At 38.1% G+C, this 23,307-nt stretch overlaps 2 protein-coding genes and 1 pseudogene across 3 annotated transcripts in view; 1 reads left to right on the forward strand and 2 right to left on the reverse strand.

The window, feature by feature from the left end:
- The first annotated feature begins 8,265 nt into the window (after positions 1-8,265).
- On the forward strand, positions 8,266-12,152 carry LOC127428856 (claudin-14-like). 2 transcript variants are annotated; one of them, XM_051677496.1, is made up of 2 exons: positions 8,266-8,281; positions 8,849-12,152. In XM_051677496.1, the coding sequence occupies exon 2, from the start codon at positions 8,904-8,906 to the stop codon at positions 9,726-9,728; it is 825 nt and encodes a 274-aa protein (XP_051533456.1). In that variant the 5' UTR covers positions 8,266-8,281; positions 8,849-8,903; the 3' UTR covers positions 9,729-12,152. The 2 variants fall into 2 exon arrangements, with proteins under 2 accessions (XP_051533456.1, XP_051533455.1); XM_051677495.1 differs by lacking the exon at positions 8,266-8,281 and adding an exon at positions 8,404-8,488.
- A 1,886-nt stretch (positions 12,153-14,038) lies between these two features.
- Positions 14,039-23,307, reverse strand: part of LOC127429322 (protein sprouty homolog 2-like) — a 362,364-nt gene continuing 353,095 nt past the window's right edge. The window contains exon 3 of the transcript XR_007895262.1: positions 14,039-14,049. The gene's annotated coding sequence lies outside the window, so the exon portion shown is untranslated. The remainder of the gene's footprint in view (positions 14,050-23,307) is intronic.
- On the reverse strand, positions 16,285-23,127 carry LOC127428776 (RNA-binding protein 41-like; annotated as a pseudogene).

The raw sequence follows: 23,307 nt of genomic DNA on the forward strand, positions 1-23,307 counted from the left end.
CCTTGTGATTGACAGATTAGCTGGGCATGCTATTTCCAAACCTTTTTAATACATAGGGTTGTGTGGCATAAGTGGTTATGAGCAACGCATTTAACCCTGATTGCTCCAGGGGTATTGTCCCTGTAAGTCACTTTGAGCAAAAGTGGCTGCTACATGAAGAATAAAAATGACTTGCAGTTTATGACAGAAATCAATCCTTGGTTGAGAAATAATTGATTTGATTAAATATTATGTGGTAAGACTGACCTCTGCTTAGGGTCAGAAAGTGTAGCTGACCCTGTCATTTTCACATGTACACAAGCCTCACACCTCTGCTCCCATTTGAGGAGGTGCATGTGTATGACACCAGCCCTCACACCTCCATCGACACACTTCTCTCACCCTTTCCAGACCTATGCCACTCTCTACACACAGTACATCAGCACCTACCCAATATTAACCCTGTTTAACCCCGCACAAAATGAAAACGTTAATCGTCTCTGAAAAAAAAAAAAAAAAAAAAAAAAGAATATATATATATATATATATATATATATATATATATATATATATATATATATATATATATATATATATTATTTCTTTAAAGGAATAGTTACCCCAAAATAAAAATTCACATGTCACTTACCCTCATGCCTCAGGTGTATGACTTTCTTTCTTCTGCTGAACATAAACAAATATTTTTGAAGAATTTTTCAGCTCTGTAGGTCCATACAATGCAATGAATGGTGGCCAGAACTTTGAAGCTCCAAAAATCACATCAAGTCAGCATAAAAGTAATCCACACGACTCCAGTGGTTAAATCTATATCTTCAGAAGTGATATGATTGGTGTGGGTGAGAAACAGATCAACATTTAAGTCCTTTTTTAACATAAATCTCCACTTTCACTTTGAGAATGTGAAAGAAACAAAATTATGTTTCGACCTCCAATTTGATAAACAATTCATCGGCTAATTGAAGAAATGCTCAATACGAGAGAAAGAGCAAGGTATACTTATAAAAAAAAATTTTTTCTAGTGGAACATAAAATGTGATTTTTTAAAGAATATCCTGGCTGCTCTTTTCCATAGAATGAAAGTGAGTAGAGACTGGGATTATCAAGTGCCAAAAAACAACTGCCAAAAAAAAAAAAAAAAAAGGCACCATTAAAGTATCACAGTATTGGTCCATAACTTATATTACACATCATGTGAAGCCATGCAATATTCATAGCTCTGTATGACCAACAGACCAAAATTTAGGTTGATTTTAAATGAAAATATTTAGAGGCATCATATCAGGTTTGTCATCATTGTTTAATGCATGTCTTTTAAACATCATTGACGTTAAATCTTACGTGATGCATTTAATGGTGCCATGTTTGACTTTTATGATCATAATTGCATTCATCTTTATGACTTCTATCACTGTGTAAAGGTAACCAGGATTGCATTAAACAACGACTGTCCAGTGACCCTGTTCACTCATGCGCTCCTCACACCTCTGCCCTTATCTGAGGAGGTGTTGAGGTGACACCAGCCATCATACTGCAGATCTCCACCATTCTACTCACATTCTGTTCAAGACACAGCCAGGGCCACCATTCCCACATCAGCACCTACACATTCAACCCTTGACCTGGATGCTGACCTCCAATAAGCCCTTAAAACTGTACATGAAAAAACATTGATCTGTGTGGAGAAGCTTTCACAGGTGATTGCTGACCAGAATAAATGCAGAATAGCTCATTTCTCAATACCGTTTTGATTGTGTAACCTAAATTCCAGCACCTTTGTTTTGAAAATTTTTTCTTTTACCGACAGCCAAGAAAGCCAGTATTTTGGCCAGCGTTTGAGGTCAGAGAGACTTTAGAGGACCAAATCAATCAAGTTTCAGAACTAGGTTGTTAGGATGCTGATACCAAATGGTCAGAAGTGGCACATGCCTAGATTAGGAAAGAATTAGTGATGATTAATTTGTGCTAAGCAAAAGAACTTGGTGTATTTCATTTATACTACTGGGTCATCTATGCACTCGTTCTCTCCATAGATTTCAGCTTATTCTCATTCCTTCCACTGAATCTTTATGAATAATTATTTTTTGTGTTTTTTGTTTTTGTTTTTTTTGTTCCAGAATAAATGTGCTTTTAATGTCGAATTTGCTTTAAAAACACTATCAGTTAGGTTTAGGAATTGGTTTAGGGTAAGGATGTCTGTTTTGCTCACCTCTCATTTATCTTTTAGGAGACTATTGGTTAGGTTTAGACTAAAGTTTGAGATTAGGGAGGTATGTTTTACTCATGATAACATCCATCAAATATTCACCTTAAAAACCTTGTCTGATTATGACACCGTTTTACTTGCTTTTGGTGCCCCCTGCTGGACATTTTACTGGGAAACTGCATTTAACCATGTATTGAAGCAAGTAATTTTGGTTTGCAAAATTGTTGCCATGATTCAGAAAACTAGTAAAAAAGACTCTCCTCAACAAGACGCATGATTTAAGTTATATCAAGAATGAGAAATAATAATAGTGATGCTATGGTGGGGTCGGTGTGGGTCCAGTTTAGAAATTGGAAGTGTGGAGGTGCTGTTGTGGGAACCTGGTACATGTACTGTGTGTACGTTGGTGGGAAAGTAGGACAGCAGAGAGGGTAAGAGAAGTGTGTCCATGGAGGTGTGAGAGCTGGTGCCATATGCACACCTTCCCAAGTGAGACCAGCAGTTTGTGGCCTAGAGAGACGGGAGGGGAACAACAGTGTGATGGATTGAGACACAGAGAGAAACTGGGATCTTTTGCTAAGGTGTATGTTTAGTATGGTTTAGTGTCTGCAGGTTATTATGGTGATCCACCTACAGCATGACGAGACTCAAAAGACCACTTTTTATTCCCATTATGCTCCCCTGTGCAATGTAGATACAAAATTCAACAGGTTTACAGTTAAGATACATTGCATGGCAAAAAGTGGAAACCTGAGTACTATTTCCATATACTGTATGCTTGTTGAATATTTACCTCCAAAATCATGGGAATTAATAGCTTCCACTTTTCTGAGAAGGCTTTCAACTAGATACTGGAACACGTACTAATAAAATCTATAGTTTAAATGGACTGTAAATTGCTTTGAAAGTGTCTACCAAATGCATAAATGTTAACGCATTGTTGTTTACCTCAATGCTCAGGTCAAAGTTAATAGCTGCTGATTTGGGAATAAACGTTCAGACTCAGACTATGCTGCATCGTGTGCATCTCAACACCTCTAAGCTCATTTGAGGAGGTGTGTGTATGGCATCAACTGTCACACATCTGTAGACACACTCCTCTCACCCTCTCTGCTCCTCTGCTCTCTCTTTCTCTGTACTGGCACCTTCTTCTCTGGGTCCAAACATAGGATCGCCGTTCCCACTGTAGCACCTATCTCACCCCTGACCCGAGGAGAGACCTCACTGTGACCCAGTGTTCATGCTGCTGGTGTGAACATTGCAATCATATCTATTGTTTTTGCTGGTTCATAGTTGACCCTTCCAGTAAGAGGCTGGATTATTGTTATAATCTCATTACAGTGAGGTGACGTGAGCGGAAGATTTTGTGAGATTGAGTGGAGGGTTCAGTTGAAACAGGCTCAAACTGTGTACATACACTGATAAAAGATAGAGCTGTATCTTTCAGCAGGGATACAGCAATACAAAGAAAGAGCCAGGTAAGTTTTAAGTTAATGCGTTTGCTTGTTTCTGTGCTTGCCGTGTGCATAATACATGTTGGATGGTACAATGTTTGTCATTACTGATGACAGGTTAGTAAACACAGGTTTGGCTTTATATCATTATTATACTGGCATTATTAAGTAATGATTAACTGGCTGTTATCAAAGGGATATTTCACCCAAAAATTAAACTTCTGTCATTTACTCACCCTCATGTTATTCCAAACCCATATTGTTTTGATTAGCTGGGTAATGTATTATGCCATGCACTTAAATGTTGCAACCCACTGCGTTTTTTTAAATTAGTATTTTTTAATATTATTCTGAATCTTTTTTAACGCTGAATGATAATGCTTCTATGTTTGAAGAGTTATAAAAAGTTCCTGTTCCTGAGATTTGTGTTTTTCAACCTTATGAGAAGCTAAAGACAGTTTCTTTATAAATAATATTAAGGTAACACTTTACAACAAGGTTGTATTTGTTAACATTAGTATATGCATTAGGTATCATGAACTAACAATGAACAATATATATATATATATATATATATATATATATATATATATATATATATATATATACAGGTGCATCTCAATAAATTAGAATGTCGTGGAAAAGTTCATTTATTTCAGTAATTCAACTCAAATTGTGAAACTCGTGTATTAAATAAATTCAATGCACACAGACTGAAGTAGTTTAAGTCTTTGGTTCTTTTAATTGTGATGATTTTGGCTCACATTTAACAAAAACCCACCAATTCACTATCTCAAAAAATTAGAATATGGTGACATGCCAATCAGCTAATCAACTCAAAACACCTGCAAAGGTTTCCTGAGCCTTCAAAATGGTCTCTCAGTTTGGTTCACTAGGCTACACAATCATGGGGAAGACTGCTGATCTGACAGTTGTCCAGAAGACAATCATTGACACCCTTCACAAGGAGGGTAAGCCACAAACATTCATTGCCAAAGAAGCTGGCTGTTCACAGAGTGCTGTATCCAAGCATGTTAACAGAAAGTTGAGTGGAAGGAAAAAGTGTGGAAGAAAAAGATACGCAAGCAACCGAGAGAACCGCAGCCTTATGAGAATTGTCAAGCAAAATCGATTCAAGAATTTGGGTGAACTTCACAAGGAATGGACTGAGGCTGGTGTCAAGGCATCAAGAGCCACCACACACAGACACTACAGTTGTTGTATTCCTCTTGTTAAGCCACTCCTGAACCACAGACAACATCAGAGGCGTCTTACCTGGGCTAAGGAGAAGAAGAACTGGACTGTTGCCCAGTGGTCCAAAGTCCTCTTTTCAGATGAGAGCAAGTTCTGTATTTCATTTGGAAACCAAGGTCCTAGAGTCTGGAGGAAGGGTGGAGAAGCTCATAGCCCAAGTTGCTTGAAGTCCAGTGTTAAGTTTCCACAGTCTGTGATGATTTGGGGTGCAATGTCATCTGCTGGTTTTGGTCCATTGTGTTTTTTGAAAACCAAAGTCACTGCACCTGTTTACCAAGAAATTTTGGAGCACTTCATGCTTCCTTCTGCTGACCAGCTTTTTAAAGATGCTGATTTCATTTTCCAGCAGGATTTGGCACCTGCCCACACTGCCAAAAGCACCAAAAGTTGGTTAAATGACCATGGTGTTGGTGTGCTTGACTGGCCAGCAAACTCACCAGACCTGAACCCCATAGAGAATCTATGGGGTATTGTCAAGAGGAAAATGAGAAACAAGAGACCAAAAAATGCAGATGAGCTGAAGGCCACTGTCAAAGAAACCTGGGTTTCCATACCACCTCAGCAGTGCCACAAACTGATCACCTCCATGCCACGCCGAATTGAGGCAGTAATTAAAGCAAAAGGAGCCCCTACCAAGTATTGAGTACATATACAGTAAATGAACATACTTTCCAGAAGGCCAACAATTCACTAAAAATGTTTTTTTTATTGGTCTTATGATGTATTCTAATTTTTTGAGATAGTGAATTGGTGGGTTTTTGTTAAATGTGAGCCAAAATCATCACAATTAAAAGAACCAAAGACTTAAACTACTTCAGTCTGTGTGCATTGAATTTATTTAATACACGAGTTTCACAATTTGAGTTGAATTACTGAAATAAATGAACTTTTCCACGACATTCTAATTTATTGAGATGCACCTGTATATATATATATATATATATATATATATATATATATATATATATATATATATTTTACATCACTTATTAATCTTTGTTAATGCTAGTTAATGAAAATACAAATGTTCATTGTTAGTTCATAGTGCATTAACTAATGTTAACAAATACAACGTTTTTGATTTTACAAATGAATTACTTGGCTATATGTTGAAATGAACATTAACCAAGATTAATAAATGCTGTAAAAGTATTGTTCATTGTTAGTTCATGTTAACTAATCTTGTTGACTAATGTTAACACATGGAACATTATTGTAAAGTGTTGCTAATATAACAATAAAGATTCAGTTGGAACCACATGAGGGTAAATTTTGGTGAACTATCCCTTTTTTTTTTTGCTCTCCAATAGTATGGTGGAAACAGAAATTAAAGACAGTTTTGATAGGTTTTTATCAAGTGGACTTACTATGTTTGATTTCCCAATTTTTCCCACCCTGTCTCCTGTCTCCACTCTTAATATTTCCTTTAATACTACTTATGATAATAAACAAAAATTAAAACAAAGGTAAACATTTTTTGGACGGTGGAGTTGAGAGATAAGTTTGATGCGGGTAAAATTAACCATGCTTTTACTATAGTAATTTTATAACCATGCTTTTTGGCCATAGTTTTAATGCAATTAACCATGGTGTTACTACAGTAGGATGGTGTTAATATACACTGCCTGGCCAAAAAAATAAAATAAAATAAAAAAATCACCATTTGGATTTAAATAAGCAGACACTTAAGAGCCTAGGATTGGATCATTATTGCAGTGATTAATCTGTTTCAACTGGCAACAATTCTTTTAACCCTAACTGATGCAGTGTGTAGCTTCTCATTTCTTAAACAACCATGTCAGAAGACGTAGCGTGGAAAAGATGTTACTGTGTTTCAGAAGGGGCAAATTATTGGCCTGCATCAAGCAAAGAAAACAACAAAGGAAATGGCTGAAATCACTGGAATTGGATTAAGAACTGTCCAATGCATTATTGGAAGGATAGTGGTGAACCATCAGCTTCGTGGAAAAAATGTGGTCGGAAAACAATCTTGAATGATCGTGATCAGAGATCTCTAAAACACTTTAAGTCACATCGTAAAAAACCGACAGTAGAACTCACGGCTATGTTTAATAGTGAAAGAGCATTTCCAAACGCACAATGTGACGAGAACTTACAGGATTGGGACTAAACAGCTGTGTGGCCACAAGAAAGCCACTTGTTAGTGAGGCTAATCGGAAAAAACTATTTCAATTTGCTAGGGAGCATAAAGATTGGACTGTGGAGCAATGGAAAAAGGTCATGTGGTCTGATGAGTCCAGATTTACCCTATTCCAAATCAATGGGCGCATCAGGGTAAGAAGGGAAGTGCGTGAAGCGATGCACCCGTCATGCATAGTGCCCACTGTACAAACCTCTGGAGGCAGTGTTATGATCTGGGGTCGCTTCAATTGGTCAGGTCTAAGCTCAGCAACGTTATGCGGCAATAAAATGAAGTCAGCTGACTACCTGAATGTACTGAATGATCAGGTTATCCCATCAATGGATTTTTTCTTCCCTGACAGCATGGGCATATTCCAGGAAGACAATACCAAGATTCATTGGGCTCAAATTGTGAAAGAGTGGTTCAGGGAGCATGAGGAATCATTTTCATACATGATTTGGCCACCACAGAGTCCTGACCTTAACCCCATTGAAAGTCTTTGGGATGTGCTGGAGAAGACTTTACAGAGTGGTTCAACTCTCCCGTAATCAATACAAGATCTCGGCCAAAAATGAATGCAACTGTGGTCGGAAATAAATGTTGTGACGTTGCATAAGGTTGTCAAACAATGCCATGACGAATGCGCGCCATAATCAAAGCTAAAGGCGATCCAACAAAATATTAGTGTATGCAACCTTTTTTTTTTTTTTTTTTTTACCATGTTTGATATTGTGGTTTGCTATGATTGTACAACAAAATACCATGGTGATACTATAGTTACTGTAGTAAAACCATGGTCAATTTTATAAAGGAAGGTTAGGGTTAGGTTTAGGGGTAGGGGTTGGTGTAGGGTGTCTGAGACTGTGAGACATAAACACAATAAACACACTGTTTTCTCTCATCAGTTACACTAGTGAAAGATAGGGGCAGTGGTGGCTTGGTGGTTAAGGCTCTGGGTTACTGATCAGAAGGATGCCACTGTTGGGCCCTTGAGCAAGGCCCTTGACCCTATCTGCTCCAGGGGCACCATATCATGGCTGACCCTGCACTCTGACCCCAGCTTAGCTGGGATTTGTGAAAAAAGAATTTCACTGTATATGTGCAAATGTATAATGTGTGATAAATTAAATTAGTAAATTAGATAACACTCACTCCGAGTGACTGACACTGTCCTTTCCCACAGTGGCCTTGTTTTTGGGATGGATACAGAAAAAGGTCAGTTTTGGGGTGAGTAGTGAGTAAATCTTTAATTAACCTTTTCCGGAGGTGCTTGTGTGTACATGGACAGGGGCAGCTCCTAATATCTAAAGAGTGAAAGAGATGGTTGAATCATAAATATATGAGGGACTGTGGGAACACGCATGCTAAGAAGAGGAGCACATATGAGCACATTAAGAAATACTGGAGAACGTTTTACTTATTAGCATATATAGCGTAAGTAAACTTTCCAGAGAAGCATTTTAACTGTTTTAATTGAGGCTTGTCTGTCATTTTATAGATTTAAAGGGACAGTTCACCCAAAAATGTAAATTCTGCCAAATGTTGTTCCAGACCTACTGTATATGACTTTTATACAATGAAAGTAAATGGAAGAGTGAATGGAAAGTGCAAATAATGCAGTGAAAGTATATGGTGATCGAGGGTAACATTTTGCATAACATCAGTTGTGTTCCTCTGAAAAATGAATGTCATACAGGGTTGAAGTAAAACGAATATGAGTAAATAATGACAGAATTTTTATTTTTGGGTGAACTATTGCTTTAATGAGCTAAAGTGAGTTGTTTTCTATTACAGCAATCCAGCTACGGTTTGTTTGACCTTTGAAGTACACGTTGATCCAGTGGCCGAAATGGCGATAGCAGCGTTGGAGTTGATGGGCTTCTTTATGGGCATCTTTGGCATGTTCGGGACCCTGGTAGCCACTCTTCTGCCATATTGGGCAACCTCAGCGCACATTGGCGCTAATATTGTGACTGCAGTAGTCAACATGAAAGGTCTGTGGATGGAATGCGTCTATCAGAGCACTGGAGCCTTCCAGTGTGAGACTTACAACAGCATTCTGGGGCTCACGGCTGATCTACAAGCAGCCAGAGCTATGATGGTCATCTCCTTAATGTTTTCTGTCTTGGCTCTTGCCGTGTCCACCGTCGGCATGCAGTGCACTGTCTGTATGGGTGGTTCCTCAGTCAAGAGCAAGGTGGCTGGGGCAGGTTGCTCGCTCTTTCTCCTGGCAGGGCTCTTGTCTTTGATCCCGGTGTCTTGGAAGACCCATGAGGTGGTGCAAACCTTCTACACCAATAACATGCCTCCCAGTCTTAAGTTTGAGATAGGCGATTGCCTATATGTGGGGCTGGCTTCTTCGCTCATGTCCATGTTGGGTGGAGGGCTGTTAAGTGCATCTTGTTGTGATGACCTAGACGGTGGCAGGGGAACAAGGCGATATTACCCCTACCCTGACCGCACTGGGATCGGGATGTCACATGGAGCAACCCATTCAATGCCCTACCATCCACCCATTCTACAAACTGCTGCAAAAGTTACCAACAAGAACCAGATGCTTAACAGCCAAACCAGCACTAGTACCCATTCTGCTATGCCGGCACCAGCCCATGATTCCAGGAAATCAACTCATCAGAACACAGCAGCTGGGTATGACATCACAGGCTATGTCTGAGGATTTGAGTTATACTTTTGGTTTGTACCATTTCTCCTTAAAGGGCTAATATGATAAATGCTTAGACAGTGTAAAGACTCTTATAATTGGCAAGATGTCGGATTAAGGCACAAGCAGAATGGATGCATTGCCAAAGACAAAGTTGCTTTTGGATTATTTCGTCTCAAGGAGGTTCGAAAAATCTAAATAAACATGAAGATGCTTTTTGGAAAGAAACCAATCAATATGTATCAACGAAACTATACACTTGTGCCCTTGTAAAGAGATATTTTGTCCTCTTTGCAAACATGCTGAGCTAATATTTCACAATGACCTCTTCGGCAGCCCTCTCATGAAACACTGGGCCAGTCCTTGTGAACTGTAAGCTAAAAGTGCACTCAAGCATATGAGATATATATATATATATATATATATATATATATATATATATATATATATATATATTTGAACTTTTAATGGTTTTGTATGATTGTTTTACACTTATTATTTGTTAAAGACGTTAATACAAGAAATGTTCGCTTTGTCAATATTAACAAATCAATATGCACACATAATTGAGCACTAAATGATCATATTCAGTTTATTAATAAAGATTTGGGATGTTCATCAGTCTGTAGCACCAACCTGTCTTTCATTTCTTTATACAAAGACCATGGAAAGCTCTTATTATTGTTCCTAAATGCTTTAAATACTGCAGTGTTCTCATATGAGCCATAAAGTTTGCTCTCTACCTTGCAGACACCATATCAACAAACAATAAACATCTCTGCATTGATAGGTCACTGATATACTCAGTTCTGCAATGTTCCTTACTCATTGGCACATTCAAATATTATGTATCACAATATGTTAAATAGATAGTTAACTCCCAAAATAATAATTCTATCATTATTCTGTCACTCTCATAATGTTCCAAATCTATATGACTTTCTTTCTTCCATGAAACACATAAAGAGAATTTTGGAAGAAAGTTGATGCTGCACTTTTTTCCCCTTCCATGCAATGGAAGTGAATGGTGACTTAGACTAAAATCTTCCCTATATCTCTTTTTATGTTTCACAAAAGAAAGTAAGTCATATGGGTTTGGAATAAAATTAGGGTGAGTAAATTATTATAGAATTTTCATTTTTGGGTGAACTACTTTAAATATTGCATATCATTTGTATTTTAGAGTAATATTTAGAGAGGATGTGTTTTGAAAAGAGGGAATGTGCAAAGACAGATATAAACACATCTGTAAAAATCTGAGGACTTTAATGAACAATTTAATGCTCTTATAATGAAAGACATGCACGCCGCCAATGGGTTTGATTTGGTGAGAAACCAAACATTGTCCTAATACAGTCAGCTTTTATGTGCTATCCAAATAGCAACTATGTATTCCAAATGTAACAATCTGTTCAAGCCTGTGCATAAACGCTTAAACAGAGGTTTAACACTGATGTTTGTTATCATTTAAACAAATTATTTACAGTGCACTTGAAGCACTCCAGCTGAAATCCAACTGCATTGATTTTACCTTGATTTTAATGTGAAACTATGTGGGAAAGATACTACTGTAAACCACACTGAAATGTAATTGATTCTGTTAGTGAGACCTGTACTTGTTGGGTTCATTGACTGAAAGCACAACCTTGGTAGATAAGCTGCCACAGATCTAATGCCATCTATCTATGCTGCTGTTGACCACAACATAAGGCATATAGGCTATTCGTGGAATCTCCTCTAAAGCATTAATGGAATATTCCTGGTTCAATACAAGTTAAGCTCAATGGACAACATTTGTTGCATATTGTTGATTACCACAAAAAATAATTTAGACTCATCCCTTCTTTTCTTTAAAAAAGTAATGTTACAGTGAGGCACTTACAGTGGAAGTGAATGGGACCCGTTTTTTGAGGGTTAAATGTCAGAAATGTGAAGCTAATAATTTTTATAAAAGCACTTACATTAATTCTTCTGTTAAAACTTGTGTATTATTCGAGCTGTAAAGTTGTTTACATTTTTACAGTCATTTTAGGGTTTGTTGACATTACATCGCCATTTAAAATTGGCTATAACTTTACACAAAAAAGGTTAGCAAGCAATTTTATTACACTAAAGTCATGTTAACATGCATATTGTTTTTGTCTTGTGGCTATACTTATGAAACAGTGAGTATTTTAATGTTTACGGATTAGCCCCATGCACTTCCATTGTAAGTGCCTCACTGGAACCCACATTTTTGCTATTCTTAAACAAAAGGAGGAGCAAGTCTAAATACATTTTTGTGGTAATCAATATAATGCCACAAATGCTGTTGATTGAGCTTAACTTGAATTGAACCTGGAATATTCCTTTAATTAGCTGATTCTAAAATCTCACGAAAATACCAGGTTTATGTTCAGTTACGGGCAAAATAATAATGTTTATGTATGACCTCAAGCTGAATGAATAAAATATCTTGCTATTTTTCCAGAAATTATTGGTTTCATTTTTTAGAACTGATGATGCATGTAGTTCATGGTACAGGACAAAATGTTAACCAACAGGGTCCAAAATTTACTTTTTGCCACTCCTACCAATGGTGGCTGAATTGAGACAATATAAATCAGGGCTACTCAATTTCGGAAAGGTCAGGGGCTGCAAAGCTGGACCCCTGTACCCTTGAGGGCCTTTATGATTATATACTGTGTATAAAAATGTAACATTTTTATAGTAAGAATGTTGGAATGTCATTAACAGAATAGTTCATCGAAAAATGTAAATACTCTCATCATTTACTCACTCTCTCTGTGGATGAGAGACAGATCAATAATTAAGTCCTTGGCTTTTTTTTATTTTTTTTACCATAAATCTCCACATGTGACTTACAGATGTGAAAGTGGATATTTATAGTAAAAAAATAACTTAAATATTGATCTGTTTCTCACCCACACCTATCGTATAACTTCTGAAGACATAGATTTAACCACTGGAGTCATATTGGTTACTTTTATGCTGCCTTTGTGTGCTTTTTGGAGCTTGAAAGTTCTGGACACCATTTGCTTGCATTGTATGGACCAACAGAGCTGAAATATTCTTCTAAAAATCTTTGTTTAGCAGAAGAAAGTCACACATCTGGGATGGCATGAAGGTGAGAATATGATGAGAGAATTTTCATTTTTGGGTGAACTATCCCTTTAAGTAATTATTTTAAACTTAAGGGGTGTAACAGTTCGATTTTCTGATATAGATTAGTTCTGTTGTCACTGTGATTGTCAACTAACAAACACCATGAGTGTTCAACATCACATACAGCAGAGATGTGTTCAAAAACAAGAACATAAATTCATAAATTCACAGTATGCCCACCTCTTCAGACGCTACTACACCACTGAGTGAGAGAGCCTTTGCTTAGATACAGACATGCCTTTTGTGCATCCTCCATAACAAACAAAGAGCTGATCTGACAGCCTAAATTGGCGGAAGCGCTCCAAATACGTGTGTAATGCCCGCACAGAGCATAATAAATGCGCTAACTGCTACTCACCTGAATTAAATGGTGTGGGAGAGAAAGCTTGTATGTGAACTACTTGAGCCTTAAATGGTGTAGAAAGCACAATAGGAACATAGCATTTTTTGGGTTTGATGGTGGCCTTTGAAAGCGCCGGTCCAAATTCTAGATATGAACTATCAATTGACAGTGCCTGTATATCACCCACCTGTTTAACTGAGGCCAGAGCCAACAGAAGTGCGGTCTTTAGAGAAAGCACATGCAACTCAACGGATTCTAATTGTTCAAACGGAGGGGTCGTGAGCGCTCTCAGCACCAGATTTAAATCCCACAATGGGAATGTAGCAGGGTGAGGAGGGTTCAAGCGCCTCGCTCCCCTAAGGAACTTTATGATCAGATCATGTCTGCCTATAGAGGATCCAGCCTCTGGGGCGTGATATGCAGAGATATTCGCTACAGAGACCTTAAGCACTGATGGAGTAAGACCTGCATCTAGCTGCTCTTGAAGGAATGTAAGAATTTCCACTATGGAGCAATTCACTAGGTCCTTGCCACGTGAGGAGCACCAATCTGCAATTCAGGCCTTGCTCATCCATATCTTTGAGAAGCTTGGCCTGGAAGACTTGAAGCACCGGCATGCTATGAAGTGCAGAGCCAGCCTGGCCCACTGTATAAGCTCGTCCAGCCAGTGTGGACGTCAGTCAACATGGCTTGAAGGGGTGGGTGGAGTGGAAGTTCCATAGTTTGGCAGAGATGGGCTGCAACTGCCTCTTCAATAGGGGGAAGCTTCAAATATCCCTTCTCCTTTGCATGGTCCACTTTCGTCAGAACTGCAGCTCTTCCGATCTGGACGCGAGACGAGTTGGGCACGTGCCAGGTCTTCGTGAGCTCTGTGTGGACCTCCGGAAAAAATAGTGCAGTTTTCCGAGCTGCAGTCTGCTGGTGACGCCCGGGCTGCAGGAACCACTCGTCCAGACGGGACTTTACCGGCTCCTCTGAAGGGGACCACTCGATACCAAGCTCCTCAACCTCCTGTGTGAGGACACAAAGGAGCTCTCTGTCAGTAGCCTGTGCACGTTCCTCGCCCTCTACCGGGGAAGGGGCGGTAACATCTTCTGTGGACCATTCGCCCATGTCTGATGCTGCGAGGGACATGGCATCATCTCTGCCTTCAGAACCGCCGAATGTGACCAGACCGTGCTCTCAAATAGAGGGCCTCCTCATGTGGTCCTTCAGAACAAAGAGGAGGTGGAATCGTCCCTCAGAACAAGGGTGACCCTCGAGCGGAGCATCCGGAGACTCAAGCTCTCATAGTGAGTGCAAGCTGCTTCGGCGTGGGATCTCATGCTGATCTTGCGGAGCGATGTGTCGCTCGCATGCAAAACACTTACGGAACAACATCTTGAGAAAGATGCATACACACAAGCGGCTCTTTTTAGAACTTTTAACGTCCCAGGGACGGATTTATATATAAAGTATACAGCTCATGCTGGAAGGTAGGAGACTCGCTGAGGCGCTGTTGTCAAGGCAATGAGCGTCTGAAGCGAAGAACCCGTTGCTGGCGGAGAGAATCTTCGCCGGAACACTGCAGGGGGCGGGTGAGACTTTTGCTGCAGGGGCAGAGAATCAGGTGATGAATCGTCCTGTTGCATCTGCAGGGAAGTCCCTTCCGCTGAAGGGTGTAAGTCGACAATGAAGAGGGCTTTTCAAGACGAGATGTAGTCATAGTCAAGACGAGACGATGTCGGTCTTGAAGGAAGAAAATTCTGGAGAAATGGTGATTGAGCCCCCTCTTATATAGGCCAACTGCGTGCCTAAAGGGGCAGGGCTCAAACACCATTGCCAATCATAGGATTGTCATTATAATACAAGGGCGTCAATTAGGTTGCTGGAGAAGGAATTCCCCAAAAGCATTTACCACAATGTCGAGTGAACCATAATCGAAAGGGAACTGTTATTTTTTCATGTAAATACTGTTGTCATGATGAGTACATATCTCTGATGAGCTTTAAGAGATTGGACAGATTCACAGCATGTTGAGTAACTCTCAAATGAGATTGTGAGCACGCATGTTTGATTGACAGACCGCACGTGAGCGCACATGTACTGACACGCAGACCGAATGCTGCTCTCATAACGTCAGCCACATTTTATTTGTAACATCCTCTTGCAGTTGAATTCCCTCCCTAATGTGATTCAGCAATGTAGAGAACTAGCATAAATTCTCATGAAAATTGACATCTCACAATTCATTCAGATTTGAAAGGCTACTGATAAATGTATTTCTGATAATGATATAATAACGCAGACCACAAAAGATTGCTCGAGGGCCCGCGTGTTGAGTAGCGCTGATATAAATATTTCAGAAACAGTTCTAAATGGCCATGAGACATTCTTTTTCATAATTTGTTTTTAATTAAAAGTATATTTTTTTCCATTGACAATGGGATTACTTGCTGTTTTCGCATGTTTCATATTTGTGACAATATACAAGCATGCAACTTATGTTCTCTTCGGTTTTCTTTAGGCTATTAGACGTTTGTGTATCTTTGATTTCAAATCGAGGAACAGATTATAGTTGTAATTCGAGTTAAATCATGTAATGTTGCAGTCCCTAATAATGTTATAGACCGTCTGTTTTATTTACTCACAAAAGATAATTTTTGTAAAATTTTTGCAGTCAAATTTGAACATTGTTAATGTTTACCAAGTTCTATTTCTCAGAGCTTGTGCAGTATTTAAAAAAAGGGTGACACCCGCTGGTCAACAGAAGAATTACAAATGCCTCTTAGTTTAGATACAGAACAGATGATCGGAACAGAGATTCACAATGTGAATTTATTTACATATAAACAGCATATACAGCATTTACAAAGGCAAAAATTAAAACTATTTATTTAGGAAGGTTTCTCTATGTAAGATTGTCCATCCTCTTGGGTTGGAGTGGTGTTGGGATCTACAGAGGATCCGTCAGTCTTTGCATTGCTGTCTTCACTTCTCTCTCTGCTAAGGTCAATGATTAGAGGCTTTTCAAGTAGTCTGTATCCATTTAACAGATTCAGAGCTGCTTGGGCACTTTCAACATATATATAAAAAAATAATTAAAAAAAAAACACATGCCATGCTGTAGCAATCATAATCAATAAATGTGTATATGTGACCAGATGTGTTATATCAAGTTCTGCATTTGAATTATAAAAAGTATGTTTAAAAGACTGAGTTGAAGCCTATAAACCTCTAATTGGTAATTTCTGTGTGTTTATTTTGAACTTGGCTAACAAACAATTAAATTCGATTATGTATTGTGTTGCAGTGTCTTTACAGCCTCTTACCAGAGAATGTAATGAAAGCCTGTCCTTGAGTCGACCCGTCAGTAGATGGTACAGAATGGGGTGTGTGTCATCTTTCTGAAACCTGGAGAAGAGAGAAACTAGCTGAGCCAATGAAGCCTGTGGACACATGTTCTTTACACCCAGCACCTACACGCATGAAACAGAGACAGGAATGCATTGTTTCTTTCGGATTTTAAACAGTCCTTCCATACGTCCCACTCCAACATCCTGTTTCAATAGTATGTCAACACAGGAATAAAAATTGCATATGTGAAGAGATTTTATGGAATGTTTAATAATATAAAAAATGAAGCATGGCCTGATGTATCCTTAACTTCAACAGCTGCTAAAACTGTTATTTCACTGAAACTGTGAGGTAAAGATAATTTGCTAATGCATTATCTCTTTCAAAAACATTTCAAAAGCAGTTATTCAATAGGCAGTTGTTATCTGCAGCTCTTACGTTGAATGTCTTTCCTCTCTGGTAGTTCTTAAAACGTGGAATATTCCGTATAGCCTCTTCTGTCTCCTGATTGTTTTTGATATCTTCATCTAAATGTCCTCTGTCTTTCCACTGACTGTAACTGGCCCATCATGACCTTGGACAAAGAAGAATTCAGTGTACCAGTAGATTGGCTGACTGTCATTTTCCTTGGCGGAATACTTTTTTCTTGGGACTGTGTTTGGTTGACAGTGTCTGACACAGGGCCTGATTCAAAGCATTTGTGTTCGTCTTTACATGGACTGGAGTCAAAGATTGGGACGGTTTGGTCAGTATCAAAGCATGATGATTTAGAATGGTCATTAGTGACCATTTTTTTTATTCATTGCAAGATTTTGGTTGTGGCAGCAGAAAACTCTCTGAGATATTCAAGTTTTTGTTTTCCTTAAGAAAGTCTCTATAGAAAATGTCCATTGCACTGGCAGATGTCGCCCTCTGCTGGCTAACCCGAGACTCTTCCACTGAGGATAGAAAACAGAAAATATTCAGTGATAAATGTGGCTACAGGTATATTTAGTGAGCATCGATCTTGCCACAGAGTAAATAAATAAATAAAACAACTATTATATCCCAACTTTGGTTTTAATTTTTGCAATTATTAATTTATACCTCACATTTGCAATTTTATTACATGCAAATTGCAAATGTATTTCTCCCATATATCTTAATGTGCAATTGCAAATTTATATCTTGGAATTGGGACTTTACATCTCAGAATTGCACCTTTATATATTGCAATTGCAACTTTATTTCTCGCAAACTGCAATTGTACACAATTCTCACAATTGCGACAATTGTAATTGTATTTCTCGCAATTGCGACTTTATATCTTAATGTGCAATTGCGAATTTACATCTTGGAATTGGGACTTTATTTCTTGCAATTGCAACTTTATATCTTGCAACTGCAACTTTATATCTCAGAATTGCAACTTTATATCTTGCAGTTTGCAACTTTATTTCTCACAAATTGCGACTATATCTTAACGTGCAATTGCAAATTTACATCTTGAAATTGCGACTTTACATCTTGGAATTGCGACTTTATACCTCGTAATAGCGACTTTATATCTCATAATTGCGACTTTGTATCTCGTAATTGCGACTTTGTATCTCGTAATTGCGACTTTATATCTTGCAATTGCGACTTTACATCTTGGAATTGCGACTTTATTTCTTGCAAACTGCAATTGTATTTCTCGCAATTGCGATTTTATATCTTAACATGCAATTGCAAATTTATATGTCAGAATTGCAACTTTATACCTCGCAATTGCGACTTTATATCTTGTAATTGCGACTTTAAATCTTGCAAACTGCGACTTTTTATCTTAACTTGCAATTGCAAATTTACATCAGAATTGCAACTTTATATCTTACAATTGCGACTTTATACCTCGTAACTGCGACTTTATATCTTGCAATTGCGATTTTACATCTCAGAATTGCGACTTTATGCCTTGTAATTGCGACTTTATATCTCATAATTGTAACTTTATATCTTTTTTTTTTTTTTCTCCCCAATTTGGAATGCCCAATTCCCAATGCACTCCAAGTCCTCGTGGTGGCGTAGTGACTCGCCTCAATCCCGGTGGTGGAGGACGAATCTCAGTTGCCTCCGCGTCTGAGACCGTCAATCCGCACATCTTATCACGTGGCTTGTTGAGCATGTTACCGCGGAGACATAGTGCGTATGGAGGCCCATGCTATTCTCCGTGGCATCCACGCACAACTTACCACGCGCCCCTACGAGAACGAGAACTACACATTATAGCTACCACGAGGAGGTTACCTCATGTGACTCTACCCTTCCTAGCAACCAGGCTAATTTGGTTGCTTAGGAGACCTGGCTGGAGTCACTCAGCACGCCCTGGATTCGAACTCGTGACTCCAGGGGTGGTAGTCAGCGTCAATACTCGCTGAGCTACCCAGGCCCCATGACTTTATATCTTGAAATTGTGACTTTACATCTCGGAATTGCGACTTCAGATCTTGCAACTGCAGCTTTATATTTCGGAATTGCGACTTTATCACAACTGCAATTGTATTTCTTGCAATTGCGACTTATATCTTAACTCACAATTGCAAATTTATATCTCGTAATTGCGACTTTATATCTTAACGTGCAATTGCAAATTTACATCTCGGAATTGGGACTTTATATCTTGCAATTGCGACTTTATATCTCGGAATTACGACTTTATATTTCACAATTGCAATTGTATTTCTTGCAAATGCAACTTTATATCTTAACTTGCAATTGCAAATTTACATCTCAGAATTGGGACTTTATATCTCACAGTTGCGAATTTATATCTCAGAATTGCAACTTTATATCTTGCAATTTGCAACTTTATTTCTTGCAAATTGCAATTGTATTTCTCACAATTGTGACTTTATATCTTACCATGCAAATGCAAATTTACATCTCGGAATTGGGACTTTATATCTTGCAATTGCGACTTTATATCTCAGAATTGCAACTTTATATCTTAACTCACAATTGCAAATTTATATCTCGGAATTGCAACTTTATATCTTGCAATTTCGACTTCTCTATTTCAACTTGCAATTGCGACATTGTATAAACTCGCAATTACAAGAAAAAAAGTCACAATTCTGAGATAAAAAGTCAGAATAACCTTTTTTTTTTTATTATTATTCCAAGGCAGGATCCGGGTTCCATAGTTTGTAGTAATAAAACCCGGAAGAGAATTTGCATTTTAGTGCCTCAGGAATTCTCATTTTGAATACCGTTTACATTTTGAATACCGTTTTACATTTTGATTTACAACATTCTGTTCTGCAACATATATTACACACAGTGATGAATTTTAAAGGCTGCTATGTTTTTTTAAAACTTAACATGCTAACAAGATGCTAAATAAAACTACAACTCCCACAAGGACGCGAAAACTGGACTTGAAACAGCGGCTTCAAAATGTATGTTTATGGGATAACTCTGTAATTTATGTTGTAAAACAAGTAACATAAATTTGACAGTATTTTCAAGTAGTATTAAATTCAGACCTTATTTTACTTATGAAGCGAAAAAAAAAAAAAAAACATTGGAAAATTCTGAGGGAACCCCATGGCAAATTGGTGTCACGACTGAACAACTATATTAAGATATTCTCTTAACCTTGATGGTAAAGGGCAGTGAGGAAGCTGCTGCGGTCACTGCTGTGAAAAAGAGCCTGCTCGATTTCCATCTCCATACGAGAGTGTGGCCGACTGCTGAAGAAATGCTGAGGTTGGGACAGCAGCTCCGCATGTGCTGCCATTTTATCCCGGATGGCCTAAAGACGCTCATTCCTTGCCTCGGGTGCCTCAATCCTGAGAAAATGGTATGGGACACATTTTATTAGGTGACCTACAGCTGACATTACATTTTCTCCATTTCAAATTCTTATCAACAGTATGTACCACAGTTTACAGTTAAAATCCATCACCTAACAACATATGTAAGCATATTACACGGCTCTTAGGAATACTTTATTCTGATTGGTCAATTGTGACATTTAGCAGTGAAACATTTCTTAATAATGACTGTCCTCCTTTGCAACACTGTATAACTATATAACTTATGCTCTCTACATGTCTCTGCTCATGTTCAGTCTCAGTTAATAAAATAATTTAAACTCAAATCAATATTTAACGTGCATGTACTCGTGGATATAAGCCTTTTAATAAGTGGAATAATGTACAAACAGCCTGTCATTACTGCAAAATAAACCCCTTCTCGGGTGATACAAGTCATGATCACCCTGTCAGGGTTAATATTTTGCAATAATGAATGGCTGACTGTCATTTTCCCTTACTCAGCATAAACTTTGTGTGCAATTCTGACCTTCTATGAGGGCTCTGGCAGGTCCCTGCCTCTCCACAGCTCTATTTCAGCATCCATGAGACCCAACTCTCTCAGAGCGGCAAGTTCCTGATCTCCATCCTGCAGGGCCTGGAACTGGGACAGACTCCTCACACCAGCTGCCTGCTCCCCAAATGGTTTGTACACCGCTGATGGAACAAAGCATTTCTTCTTAGCCACACACCTATAACAAATTAATAATTTGAAACAACTTCAACAACAATAATTCATTTCGCAGGCATTTGTGTTACCCAAAGTAACATTTACTGCAGGTGCAGTCATCCTAGATAAACTTGGGGTTAAGTGCCTGGCTCAAAAGCACAATGGTTGTAGCTTACAAGGGCGGACTGGCCATTGGGAGCACCGGGCTTTTTCCCGGTGGACCGCTGTGTAATTTGGGCTGGCCCATTGCTGTGCAAGTACAAAGTATAGGCGATATAGGCGGCCGCCCTGGGCTCCAACTTGCCTGTGCGGACCCCATTACAGAGTGAATATTCAATAAACTCTGTAAGGTAAAAACAATACAATGGCTTTTATTTTGAAAAAAATGAAATTACTTTTATTTTAAAATTACTTACACATCATATTGCATTTCTGTATGTGTGCATTAACTCCGTACCTTGCATGTGCCTCATCATTTGACATACAAATCATAATAATGGTGACAACCAAAGACAATATATTAAGTATAAGATGAGCTCTGAATAATCACAAAATGACAAACAACTGCAAGTTACAACAAATACAGCAGCATAAATAAAATCTGCAAACAGTAAAGCTATGAGCAGTACATAGTCATTCACATAATTTATTCATACCGCAAAGCATTACTGGGAGCTGAAGTGCGGCTTGCTGAATAATGCTCATGCTTGATAAAAATGCAGAAAATAAGCATGAAAAATATTACTTTGTGGCTGTTTGAGTCTTTGAGGCTTACTTTACTTAAAGGATAGCAGAAACAGCACTTGTCAAAGCATAGGCCTTTTCACTTTTTCTCAAGAATAATCTGGGAAAGGAATTAAAAAACTGCTGATATTAAGATGCAACAAACTCACTTAGAGTGAAAATATGAGCAATTAATCTGCAAAGATCTACACTTTAAGAGGTATGTTTATTTATTTTTTACATATATTTATGTTTGTTTATATTTATATATGTACATATTCTGACCAACATAGTATTCATTGATTTTTTTTTAATAAACCTTTAGTTATGTGGGTAATTGACATGAAATTTTAAGCATCATCATCAGTGTCCTGCTATATGACACTTTCTTCATATAACTATTTTAAATATTTTATGATCTTGTATAGCTATATATACATATATAATATATTATTATTATACTTGTTGTTTCCACAACCTTATATTAACTAAGAAAATAGTTTATTTGCACTCCTAGAAAAAAGTTGAAAGGTGATTAAGATATTTAAAAACTTTGAAGAAATGGTGACTTGTCACAGCACCTAAAATACACACTTTCCCTTGTACTTTCATGTACATTTTAACCTAACATCTGTATGTTGGGAAAAAAAAGTTTTCAGACATGTTATTTGTCTGAGCTATAAAGTGCTTATATTTAGTGCTTTCTCTAAAAGAATCCACCACATTTACAGTGGTTTTATATGTTTCAAAGTTATAAAATATTTTGCACTGGTGGGGCCCATTGTCATGACTAGCAGTCAATAGAAATGTGAAATCAATGAGCCGGTGTGTTATGGTGTGGTGTCTTGCGGGCCAGGTTTGGTGGGCCGCTCTGGGCCAGAAAGTCCAGGGCCACTTTTTGTCCCAGTCTGCCCCTTGTAGCTTACGAGGAGCCCATTCCAGGGTTTGAACCTACATCCATTCAGTTACCAGCGGAGGTCCTTTAACCACTTAGCCACATCACACTCCAATAATCCTTAAGTGGACAACATCCATTGATGTAAATAGAATGCCACAAGTCTAAAATCTATAAAATAACCAACACAGGGAGCAGACACTAACAAGTCAGCTTACTGCTACATATTACCACAAACTCCAAACGTCTGTGGGCAAATTAAAGAATTAAAATTCTGTATAAAGCCATGCATAGACAGTAGAAACTAAACGGTTAATGTCTACATTAGTGTCTAGTTGCTGGAGCAGTAGATTGTGTAGTTGTCTCTGGCCCTATGTCTCCTGTTCTTCAGGAATGGGTGCATCGTCACAGGCACGAGTGACCCTGAAAAAACATATTTCCATCAATTGTATAATGGTGAATTAAGATTGCCCAGTCATATGTCACATCCAAAATGATAACTGTAAAAAAAAAAAAAAAAAAAAAAAATTGTAATTCTAATTATTTCTATTGAAAAAAATAAGTAATTTTTTTAATGTATCTATTTAAAACTGGATAAATTAAAGGAAGTGCAACAAATTCTA

This window comes from Myxocyprinus asiaticus, chromosome 38, assembly GCF_019703515.2.
Source record: "Myxocyprinus asiaticus isolate MX2 ecotype Aquarium Trade chromosome 38, UBuf_Myxa_2, whole genome shotgun sequence".
Taxonomy (NCBI): domain Eukaryota; kingdom Metazoa; phylum Chordata; class Actinopteri; order Cypriniformes; family Catostomidae; genus Myxocyprinus; species Myxocyprinus asiaticus.